This window comes from Labeo rohita, chromosome 16 (assembly GCF_022985175.1).
Source record: "Labeo rohita strain BAU-BD-2019 chromosome 16, IGBB_LRoh.1.0, whole genome shotgun sequence".
Classification (NCBI taxonomy): domain Eukaryota; kingdom Metazoa; phylum Chordata; class Actinopteri; order Cypriniformes; family Cyprinidae; genus Labeo; species Labeo rohita.
This window is the reverse complement of record NC_066884.1, coordinates 10,465,341-10,477,645: the sequence shown is the minus strand read 5'-3', so window position 1 is coordinate 10,477,645 and position 12,305 is coordinate 10,465,341. Positions and strand designations below refer to the sequence as shown.

Genomic DNA, 12,305 nt, shown 5'->3' with positions numbered 1-12,305 from the left:
ACAATTTAGTTTTTATGTATTTTTATTTTTTCCCTGACACAGAATAAAAATTAAAAAATTGTATTAAAAACTAAGGTAATTTTTTTTCTCTGCAATTCAATTTTTTTTTTTTTTACAATTCTGAGTTTAAATTTCACTATTTATTTATTTTTATTTTTTTATTTATGCCACAGAATAAAAATAATAAAGGTAATTGTGACTTTTTCTATCTCGCAATTCGTTTTTATCAACCACATAATAAAAATTACAAGGTAAATTCAACTTTTCCCCCCAGCAATTCTGACTTATTTTTCCACAATTCTGAGTTTGCATCTTATAATTTTATTTATTGACTTATTTTCTGACACAGAATAAAAATAAAAAAAAGGTAATTGTGACTTTTTCCATCTCACAATTCAGATTTTTTTATACCACACAATAAAAAACTAAGAGGTAAAAATCCAACTATTTTCTCTGCAATTTTGACCAATTTTTCACAATTCTGAGTTTACATTTCACTATTTGTTTATTGCCACAGAATAAAAATAAAAAGGTAATTGTGACTTTCTTTCTCACAATTTGTTTTTATCAACCACGTAATAAAAAATTAAGAGGTAAATTCAACTTTTCTCCCCAGCAATTCTGACATATTTTTCGACAATTCTGCGACCAGCAAAAGTTTTTAAGTCTTATATATTTTAATTATAACAATACTACTTCTATGAATTTTGAATTTTTTAATGTCACCATCACTAAGCTTTAATCAACTCTTTCAACCTTTAAAAAAAAATCCCTGAAAGTCTGAGTTAGAATAGTTTACAAGAGTGTGATTATAAGCACAACAAGGCTGTGAAAGCAGACTTTTCATGATTACATTTAGTCCCATTTAGCTACTCAGCAAACACCTTTTCAAGACAAGTAAAAGCTTAAAAACACAAGGTGGTAGTACTGATGTACTTTATGATGTAGAATAAAACACAAAAATATCTTGAGCTTTTATCACAGACATTATTCCAAGCATTTAGCCAAAAAAAAACCCACTTTGGAACAATGTAACTGCAAGTTCAAAATATATCCTCCCTACGGTATTGAAACTATCTCTTAAAACTACGTAAATCTACAAAATTGTGGTCATATTGAAAGTACAAGAAGTTCGAGCTCACGTTCGCACCTTTCCGTTGAGTTTTCCCTCAGAAAATGTTAAATTAAATTGCGTCTGGCCAAACACATCAAAATGCAGGACTGTGTGTTATGGCCTTTGCCATTGTGGTGTTTGTGTGAGTCAGTTAAATGACGTGTTTTGAGGGCCTGAGACATTTAAAGGCCGTTATTTTGAAACGTTCTATTTCAAACGAAGCGAGGGCACGTTTGTCGTGGGCCAATCAGCGCGCAAGGCCAAGATCAAACGGAGGCCGACCGGACCCCGAGCAAAACATCTGTGGTGACTCCTAAACGCAGGGAACTCCACGGAGCGTGTGCGCAATTGTGTGCAAGCGTTATTTACTCCGCAGCGCTGAGTCATGGGACTCAGACCATCTTCTTTATGGCTGTGCTGTGCTACCTTGTCATTAGGCCTTTGAAGAAAAACGGCATGATGAAAGCGCTCGCTCTGTTAAACTTGCTCTTACTGGTTTACGCCGTGTAAAGACAGTTCTGGGCTGATTGCCGCTCGACATTCTTCTGGATAGATCATTTGTGAGTGTAAACTACAGGGCTCAAGACAAACAGAGATGAGATCAGATAAAAGAAGAGAAGGAGAGATGCTCTGCTGCTTTGACCTCGTTCCTGTTTGCGTTGCTCTGCTTCTTCTCGATGTTCATGGCCAGCATTTGGCTGCGGAACGAAAGGCTCTTGGTTTTCTCGATCACCTGCTGGTATGGCGATACGGCGTTGTTGCCCATCACCACGTGACCCTGCCAAAGGAAAGAAAAGAGGAGAAGAGTGTCAGAGCTGAACTCTGAGAACACCAATCCTTTTCTGTTGCCACAGACACATTTTCACAACCTCCTCACGAACACACAGCAGCTAATTGTAGGTCATTCCAGTAGAATGTCATGTGACTTCGAGATCTGAAGTCTTGTTACTTGAGGTTCCTGGGTCAGTTTGCACAAAAAAGTGTTTCTTTCACACAAATGTTAAATGATGCTACTGTTCAAATTTTCATTTTCATTTTTTCAGCACAGACACACTAATTTAATAATAAGTGACAGTAATGACATTTATAACCAGAGTTGGGTATAAAACACTACTGCATTCTAAATACTTTTCCTGATAACATAATAATGTAATGACTTACATTTTCATTTACAGTTACGTTACTTAACCCTTATGCACCCTTATGGACATTTTTGTCCTTTTCACTTAATAAATCTAATCTAAAACTGCAATTTTTTTAACCCCAGGGCCATTTAACTATAAAATGATACAATATTTGTTAGTAGGCTTTCATTCTGTTGGCAAGGCTTTAAATTTTAAAATTAAAACTTAAGTTTGGCATATAAAGCAAATACTTGCTTTATTCCTGTTTTCTGCTTATGCATATTATAGAGTCAATTGAATAAATTATGTATAATTGTGTTATCTATAATTGTGTGGGTGTGTTGGTATGGATGTCAGAGTGTGGTTTGTATGTGTGTCCTAAATAAAATTTGTGTGTGTTTGTGTGTGCGCACCTGTAATGTTTGAGAGACAGAAATTATACTTTACTGTGAATCACAAATCCAACCGCTGTGTATGCCAGTGGAGCTTTGCTGGAATCTAATGGGAAAAGTTTGGTACTGCACCCAAAATTAAAATAAGACCGAACTAAAGTCTGTACTCCCAAGCTTAATTTTTTTTTGACATGGACATTTTTGTCCTCTATGAACCTATGTGTAACTTTTTAAATTGATGCAAGGGTTAAGTTACAAATGCAGTGTTAATAAAAAAAATGTAATTAAAATGCATTTTAAAATTATGTTTTGTGCATCAGTATGCCCTTTAATAAATCAATGAATCATTTTGTCAAGTATTCACTTGTTTTCGTTCATTTTTACAGCGCATTTCTGAAAAACGTTTAAGGAGACAGAGATGGCAGAAAGTGCACCCTGTTTGATTCCTTTATTTTACAAAAACACAAAGTTTTGTTTATATTACAAGTTTATAATATAAAACCTTTTACATAATGTATTATTCTTATTTGTACAATCAAAAATGAACATTTTAAATTCTTTTCACTGTTATCAGGAAAAAAATGCAAGTGATCGTTCAATTTGCTGTTTTAACACTTACGTAATTTTCAATCAATATTAATTTACTGAAAGAACAATGAGTTTTACTTTGTAGTGTATTTTTATGTTTGATAACTTGAAAAGTAAACTTGAAAGTAACTTAAACGTAATTAGCAATCTGATTACTTTTTTACGACAGCATTTTAGCACCATGTTAAAAAATAACATCTAAAATTACAATATTAAAGTCGTAATTTTTTGAGAAGAAAGTCAAAATTACGAGAATAAAGTTGAAATACTTTGAGAATAAAGTCTAAATTACGAGAATAAAGCCTAAATGTTTTAATAAAGTCAAAATTTCAAGAATTTTAAGTCGTCGAAATTACGAGAATTAAATCGCAATTAAAGTTATAATATTTATAAGTATAATACATAAAAGTTATAAGTATAAATATACAGTCTTAGGACAACTTTGATGAACTTTTTTGATCCGATTCAAGTATAATATAAGTTATAATATTTATAATTAAAGTTAATATAAAATAATATTCCGACTTTATTCTCAAAATATCACGACTTTAATCTCATAATCTTAGATTTTTTATTTTTTTAACGTGGCACTAAAACACTGTTGTACTTTTTAAATGCAGTAATCAGTAATATAATCAAATTGCAATTTTAAAGAAGTAATGAGTAATTTGTAGTGGATTACTTTAAGTAACCAAAACTGTTTATAACATTACTAAAAATATATATATTTTTAAAAAATGCTGTCTTATTGAACTTTCTACTCTTCTTCAAAGTATCAAAATGTAGAACCAAGCAGCAAAAATGTTTTCAACATTGAAAAGAAATGTTTCTTGAGCTCTGCATCACAGGAGTATATTAAATTTCAAATGCTATTTTAAAAAGAAAACACTTACTTTCCCAATATTACAGTTTTTACTATGTTTCACATACATACAGCCTTGGTGAGAGCTTAAAAAAAATCTTACTTTTTTGAACAGTAGTGTAAAACATTAAAAAAAAAAAAAAATTATTCTTTCTAATTTCTAATTTAAATGAATATTTAGTAAGTGGTGGGAGAAAATCACCATAAGCAAATTTTAACAGCTTATTCCTTATCTGAGCTTATAATTCATGACATATTTAACATTTCTATTTTTAATAACTTTTTGATATACTTATAGTTATAGAACAGTTCCTATATTCCTTCTTAAAAATGAATCTTTGTCATGACTAAAAAGGTACATAACTATCACCATATTGAGAATGACCCTCCTTCAGGACGGTAATGACAGTCCTCTTACCCTCAAGGAAGGATACGGTGAGTAAGCAAGCACTGAGCAGAATTACTGACGTAATTGATTGCCTCTCCTTTATGTTTTAGAGCAGAACACAATCCCCGCACAAAAGAAGCTGAATTTGATTTTCCGACTAATTAAAGGACACTAACGCAGCATCTATCAATTGTTCGCTATCTGAGGAGGGAGGCAGAGAAACAAGAGTGAAATTAAATATGAGAGACTCTCACCAGTTTGGAGTCGATTTTGGCATCCAGCCTGGCATTACGAATGAGGTTGACAATCCATCTTTCTGCCTCCTCGGGAGTCATATTCAGCTTATCGGCCAGCATACTGCAAGGCAACACAGTCCATTAGGACAAAACTTAGGTAAAGGGAGAACATTATATACACTGATGGCATTACGTGAAAACTGTGAGGTATGTAACAAGCTTGTGGAGTGTGTGTGTACGCGAGGGTTTAAAGTGCTGATCGAAAGTGCTGGGTGATAATGGGTTTACTGTCATACCTCAGCATTTAGACGTCTGTTCAAGAGTGACAAATGCCTTGCATTATGTAATCAAGTCCATGATTCTAATCGCACTGAGAAACCCATAAAATCCGAGTACAATTACATCATTGTGCTTTCGTGAGTACGAGGTCTAGACAAGAATAAAAGGACATTGCTTGGACTTGCTGACCATCCACCTGACATTTTAAAGAAACTGTCCATAAATGAAGCCAGGTGTCTCCTTCACAGATGTGTCATTGAGAAAGGAAGATGGCAGCAGGGGCTCTAGTGTTCTTTGATCCAAAATCCTACTACCGCAGCTGGCTAAGCTCATTTCGTGCAAGTCAGAAAGTGCAGGCTTGTTCCATTCTGTTCTTTAAGTCAACCCTACGCACCAGGTTTCCAAACAACGAATATGCTTTCACAGCGAAAGGTTAACTCAATCACCCACCGTGGCAACAGCATGGGTCTGGAGACAGGCAGAGATGACAGCTTATATCATTTCGCTCCCAGTGAAACCCTCCGAAAATGATGCGTGACAGGCTAGATTGGTCATAAAGCTCATTATTTAAGAGCTAACCGCCAACGAAATGTGCCGGTTGTCACATCACGAGTTCCAAGCTGGTGATGGTTAACACATGTCCAACATCAAGCGGTGACACTCGCTACGGGAAAAAGGAATGCCTGTCGACTTCAGGGGTTAAAGCAAGGACATGAAATCCAAGCTCTTCGCGAAGCATGCGGCACGCTGATGAACAATTACAGCCGAAAAGGAACAGGAAACCAATTAAGACACTGGGAAGTTTAGTTAGCTGTACATCCATTACAGGCCCGCAGACCCTAGGGGTCTAGACCATGTCTGAAATGAAGCAGACTTGTGAGCTTTCACAAGAAAAAAAAAAATCTATGGAAATGCCAAAGAGTCCATCATCATTTGGTTTGAGGAGAGAATCGCATGGTAAATAAACAGCCTGAACCAGGGTTCGTACAGATACTGTCAAATGAAATTCCAGAACTTTCAAGGACTTTTCAAGCACTACTTCGATTTTTAAGGACTTTAGAGATCTCACTTATCAAACTATGTCTTTCAGATTTTAAAAATAAAAATATACTAATGACACAAAATGGCAAAAATAAATTGAAGCACATGCAAAGTATTACTACTAAAGTACACATTTACTATAATAAAACCACACATAACTTTCTTAAGGCAGGGGTCTGCAACCTTTAACATCAAAAGAGCCCTTTCTTTCGCACCAAATAAAATTCATGTGGAGCCACAAAACCAATTTGATCCCTAAAAAGATGATAACAAGGCATATAGCTTATGTTTTAGCCTATATTCAGTTATGTTAGAGGGCAGGGGCATAGCAATCATTTCAGTGTCAGAAGTGTCAAATGCAATAATAACAATAACAATATTTATGTATGTATGTCTGAATAACAAACAAACATTTCTTATCTCTTAATTTTAATTGGCTAAAGGATTTCTATTTGTGTATACTTTATTTTTTCTTTGTTTTGTTGTTATAACTGTACTGCCTTAATTGTTTGATGTTTTCTACTGTTAACTGAATCAAATGATTCGCAAACATACACTGAAGTCCCGATCTGAATTGAATGATTGGCGATCAAAGCTCCGAAGTCTCAATGTGGATAATGACTCGTGAACCATCATTTTAGATCAGGACTCGGAGCACCGGATCGCGAATAATTTGACTAAGATCAGCACTTCGAATCGCGTTTTTGTGAATCATTTGGTTTGAATCATTCAATTCGCAGAATGATTCACAAACCTGTTCCGATCTCAACTGCTCTGAAATCCTGATCTGAAACTAGTGATTTGCCACATGCGCTCCGAAGTCCCAAAATTAATCAAATGATTCGCGAACCCGCACCGAAGTCCTGATATGAATCAAATTATTCGCGATCCGTGCTCCAAGGTTCAGATTTAAATCAAATGATTTGCGATCCATGCTCGGAAGTCTCTATATATATAATGATTCATGAACCATCATTTCAGATCAAGACTCTGAAATGAGAGTGCTGGATCGTGAATCATTTGACTTAGCACTTCAAATCGCGAACAGTGAATCATTTTGCAACGCGTTGGTTTAACTGATTCAGAGTTTTGAAAAGCTCTGTTTCACATGTCACTATATGTGCTTTTTAAAATCATTACAAGCGATATCAAAATTCGAAAATTAATGGCTCTTTTAATTTAATCTGGCTTTTGCTAGTGAATCACTTAAAATGATCAAAGTCACAAGTTTGATTCAATCAGAGCGGTTCCAGTGTAAATGGCTCACTCAATTGATTTGGGTCATTTGTTCCTCTTTTCGCACCTTTAAACGCGTTTAGATGACATTGTCATTACTACTACTGGCTTAGCGCACTAGTTTTATGACATTAACTGAAATAAGCAAAAAGTATTATGTTTTTTGAATTGTGAAAAGATATGTGCTTACTGAAAAAATTAAGCTCTACTTTAAAAAACTAAAACTCTACTTTAGTGACGAAAGCAGCCACAAATATTATTTCACTGATTTAATTAAGTGGCGACACATGTCAGTCAAGCCAGACTCAAAGATTGACTCAAAACAAATAAGATCGAGTTTCCTCTTTGGGGAGCTGACCCTCCGGACAAGCTAAACCAGAGAGCAAGGTCAACCACATCCGCAAATGAAATGGCCCACACACACACGCTAATCTAATTTTATCCCAAAATTCGGCTTTAAAATGAGAAACGAGGAACGAGGGGAAAGGTAGTACGTACACATGCTTGCCACTAAAATGAATGAAAGTCTGAACTGAAACCAAAAATATACAAACGCTGAAAGAAGTAATTACGGAAAAGAACGAGGTTGGGTGTACGAGCCACTCAAGCGTAAGTGCCTGACAGGGAGGTTTAAGCCAAGCTGCTTGACTCCTCTCGCTGCAGTCTCATTTTACACAGACTTAAACCTGGTCCTCTGGGGTTGGGGGAGGTGGAGGGTAAGGATCGTTTTCACTTCGACCCCTTGCATGTACCAGCTCCTCGCAGTTGATTTATCCAATTCCGATTGTAGGCCGGTGGGACTGGGGCAACCGGTCTCACTCCAGGAGACTTAGACTGTTAAAAGGTCAGCTGTGAATTGATACAGTGCTGACCTGCACTACAGAAGTTTTTAACATAGTGGACTCAAAACAAATGGATTGATAAATATTTCCATATGAAGACATGAAGAGATTCACATCACTGGAAGTGACCCTTGATTCATAGCTTGGGGTAAAACTGATTCCCCTTATCCCACTAAAACCTCCTCTCTTCACTCAGAAGATAATGTTGGCAGTTTTAATGACATGGTTGTTCTTCATATAGCAATGCAAGGTTTAAAGAAAAAAAAAAAAAAAAAAAAAAAAAAAAATATATATATATATATATATATATATATATTCATAAAAACTGCACTTAATAGATTTAATTGTTTAATTTTAAATGGATTAGTTAATTAAAAAAAAAAAAAAATTAGGCACACCAAAAATGGTGAATAAATAAAATATGAAAAAGTCTCTTCTGCTCACCAAGGCTGCATTTATTTGATCCAAAATACAACAAAAGCAGTAATATTGTGAAATATAATAGTCTTCAGTGTCACATGATCCTTCAGAAATCATTCTAAAATGCTGATTTGCTGTTCAAGAAACGTTTATTATTATTATTATTATTATTATACATTTTTAAAACAGTTGAGTACATTTTTTCAGGATTCTTTGATGAATAGAAAGATCAAAATTTATCCGAAATAAAAAACAACACTTTTGTAATATTATACACTATACCATTTGAAAGATTAGAGTCAGCATATTTTTTTATTTTTTTAATAATAATTGTTTTAATATTTTTAATATATATATATATATATATATATTTTTTTTTTTTTTTTTTTATCAATGATGCTTTAAATTGACCAAAAAAATAAAGATAAAGATATTTATGTTACAAAAGATTTCTATTTCAGATAAACGCTGTTCTTCTGAACCTTCTACTCAAAGAAACCTAAAAAGAATTCTACTCAGCTGTTTTCAACAATATTATATTCAACACAATAATTATAATAAATGTTTTTGAGCAGAATATCATAATAATAGAATGATTTCTGAAGGATCATGTAATTGGAGTAATGATGCTAAAAATTCAGCTTTGAAATCACAGAAATAAAAGACCTTTTAAAATATATTGAAATAGAAAACACAAATTTTAAATAGTAAAAATATTTCAAAATAGTACTGTTATTACTGTACTTCGGATCAAATGAATGCAGGCTTAGTGAACATAAACAGAAAAAAAAAAACATTAAAAATCTTACGGTCCAAAAACATTTGACGGGTAGTGTATGATAACTACAGCTATGAAGTTTTAATAATCATTCTAATTCTATGAGAAAAGGGAAGTCCACGCTACAACTATGACGTCAACCAGAGTTTAAAGAGCTTGCGCAATTTAAAGCAGCAGACGACATAACTACGTAAATGCTTGTAATAAACGCAATGTCAACATCTTGTGGTACAATACGGTTATCTTTATAGGTCGCTTTATAGTTATCATTCTTAGTGTGAACTGTCCTTAAAGGAAGGAAAACAAACAAAGATGCAGACGAAGTACAACAACGCCTCCTATATCAATGGTCCCACAAATCAACTGCAAAATGAATTACTATGGACTGTAAAGAAACTCTCTATTCAAATCAGCGCCAATGAATGCAAAATTGGGAATTTAAGTCTTTGAGGACAAGACACAAAAATGCAAACGCCATCATAAGTGCAAGTCATAAAACTGGATTTCAACTGAAGCCTGTTCACAGACATTTTTATATACAAAGTCATTTGTAGTTGTGGTCTTTTTTTGGTGTATGCCGAGGGCAAAAACAAAAAAAAAATCCTGTCTACTCATTCAAGGCCAACAACTGTAAACATAACAAAACTGGCATATATTTCACTTCAGCCCACAATTAGCTTCACAGGACTTCTGCGTACTGTACCAGTGACATGCACTTATAAACCAACATGGATGTTTTCCAATCCCCATACCCTCCAAACGGACAAAACTCAGCCTTTCAGGCGACTCCTTTGAGCTACTAACCAAAACAGATAAACAGCAATCACAATTCAGTTTCCTAGTTCAGCATTACCTTTGTCGCCTCTGACAAGAAAATGGATTCAATTGCAACGAGGCTGCCAAAAAAGAGCCAGGACTCCAAATCAATTCCAGACTATCTGCAACTGGAGATTTGGACAGAGCCTGATCACATTCCATGTTTCAACCTTGACTCCAGCCCTTCTCGGTTTTATACAGCTCAGAAAATGCGAGCGAGCAATTAGGCTGTACAATGAAGCATGGAAATAGTGTGAGAACCTGGGGATGGCTGGTTTTTGATCGCCGTGTGTGCGGTTAGAAGAGAAATAACAGATTTCGAATGGCTAAAAAGCCTCCACAGGGTTTTCATCAAACGTGGTATTTGATATTGTGTCGGGCTAGAGTGTGCATTTGCGAACACGGTCCCTTTCGGGATTTACAGGATGTCATAAATCCCCCGAGGTAGATGCAACCTGTTAGCAGATCTCCAGTTTGCCGTCAAGTGCTTTTTGCTTGGCGCGCAGAGGCGACGGCGGGAAAAAGAATGCAGGACAGATGCTCAAAGACTACTAGTTATGAAAGCTCATTAAACAGGCAGGAGGGCAACGCGGCCTCTCTGCTCTGCACTCCGTCACTGGAAGGCTAATAGGAACCAGGCAGAGGGAAACCAGTGACACCCGCCCAAACCTCCCTTTCCATACAGACCACTTCTTTTCCACCAATGGAAAATCTCGGGGACTGAAACCATTGCGTGTCTTCTCTGGAAGCCTACGATGCCGTATAAATACCGTAAAAAGGCCAATAAAAAAGCGCAACCAGAGTTAAGTGGTAATAAAACACCTGCCGCATTGAGCTGGACGCAGACGAAGATGCATCGTGTCAGTGATAATTGAGCAGTGTGGATCAATGGTCAATATGAACCTCTGTTAAATTACCTTAAATAGTGGCTATAATTTATTTCAGTGTGGCGATATTCCTTTTGGGTGAATTAACGCGCATGAAAATCTCAAAGCGCCACTGTGTTACAGTCCTAACAAGGATGTGACAACGCAACAGACGATAACAGAGTAAGTGGTGCTCAGAAGACAAAAATCCACAGACGGGGCGTAGCCATTAAGATCCTCCTGTAGGGGCCAATATGTAGACCCTTTAGACATGCTTTAAAACAGATGGGTGGATGTGCCTGGGATGTCTGGTTCTGAATGCGTGTCTCCATGTGTGAGATTGAGGTGCTGGCAGCCGGATCTCTGGACATGCTTCCTCCAGCACGCTGGGTAATAAAAACTTATCAGAGAGTGGAGTGGGAATGGAAGAGAGGAAACAGGAAGCGTTCCCACATTGTGGACACATTTTCAGACCTTTTTTTCTTTTTGATCATTCCTGACAACAATTCATCATCAATTTGTTAACTTTTAGAGGAGAAGTTCACTTCCAGAATAAAAATTTCCTGATAATTTATTCACCCCCATGTCATCCAAGATATTTATGTCTTTCTTTATTCGCAAAGAAATTAAGGGTTTTGAGGAAAACATTCCAGGATTTTTCTCCATATAGTGGACTTCAATGGTGGCCAATGGTTTGAAAGTCCAAATTGCAGCTTCAAAAGGCTTCAACGATCCCAGCCGAGAAATAAGGGTCTTATCTAGAAAATGATCTGTCATTTTCAAAAAAAAAAAAAAAAAAAAAAAAAAAAAAATCCATACTTTTTAACCACAAATGCTCATCTTGCACTAGCTCTGCAATGCGCGTCTTCGTGCATAACATATTAATGTTGAAAAGGTCACACGCAGTTAGATCTTCGTCTGTGTACTTTGGTTCAAAAAATGTAGGCTAGGGCGAAAAACTCCATCTAATTTTCTCCTCCAACTTCAAAATCACCCAACATTATTGTTTTACCTTCTTTGTACTTTTTCTTTGAATGTTCGGTTTGTAAACACTGGATCGGTACTTCCGCCTATGTCACGCCTATGTTTCCAACATCAATACATAATGCACGAGGTCGGGCTGGTACAAGATGAGCATTTGTGGTAAAAAGTATATACATTTCTATTGTTTTATAAAAATGATCAATTGTTTCTCTAGAAAAAGACCCTTATTCTTTGGCTGGGATCGTGTAGAGCTCTTTTAAGCTGCATTGAAACTGCAATTTGGACCTTCGAACGATCATTGAAGTTCACTATATGGAGAAAAATCCTGGAATATTTTCC

General features: G+C 35.7%; 1 protein-coding gene across 1 annotated transcript in view; it reads right to left on the bottom strand.

Moving 5' to 3' along the window:
* The window catches only part of eif3ea (eukaryotic translation initiation factor 3, subunit E, a), a 63,168-nt gene that overhangs the window by 905 nt on the left and 49,958 nt on the right, over positions 1-12,305 (bottom strand). Inside the window, exons 11-12 of the mRNA XM_051130347.1 lie at positions 4,723-4,825; positions 1,758-1,892 (exon numbers count right to left, since the gene is read on the bottom strand). Of these exons, the coding sequence (XP_050986304.1) occupies positions 1,758-1,892; positions 4,723-4,825 (238 nt within the window). The remainder of the gene's footprint in view (positions 1-1,757; positions 1,893-4,722; positions 4,826-12,305) is intronic.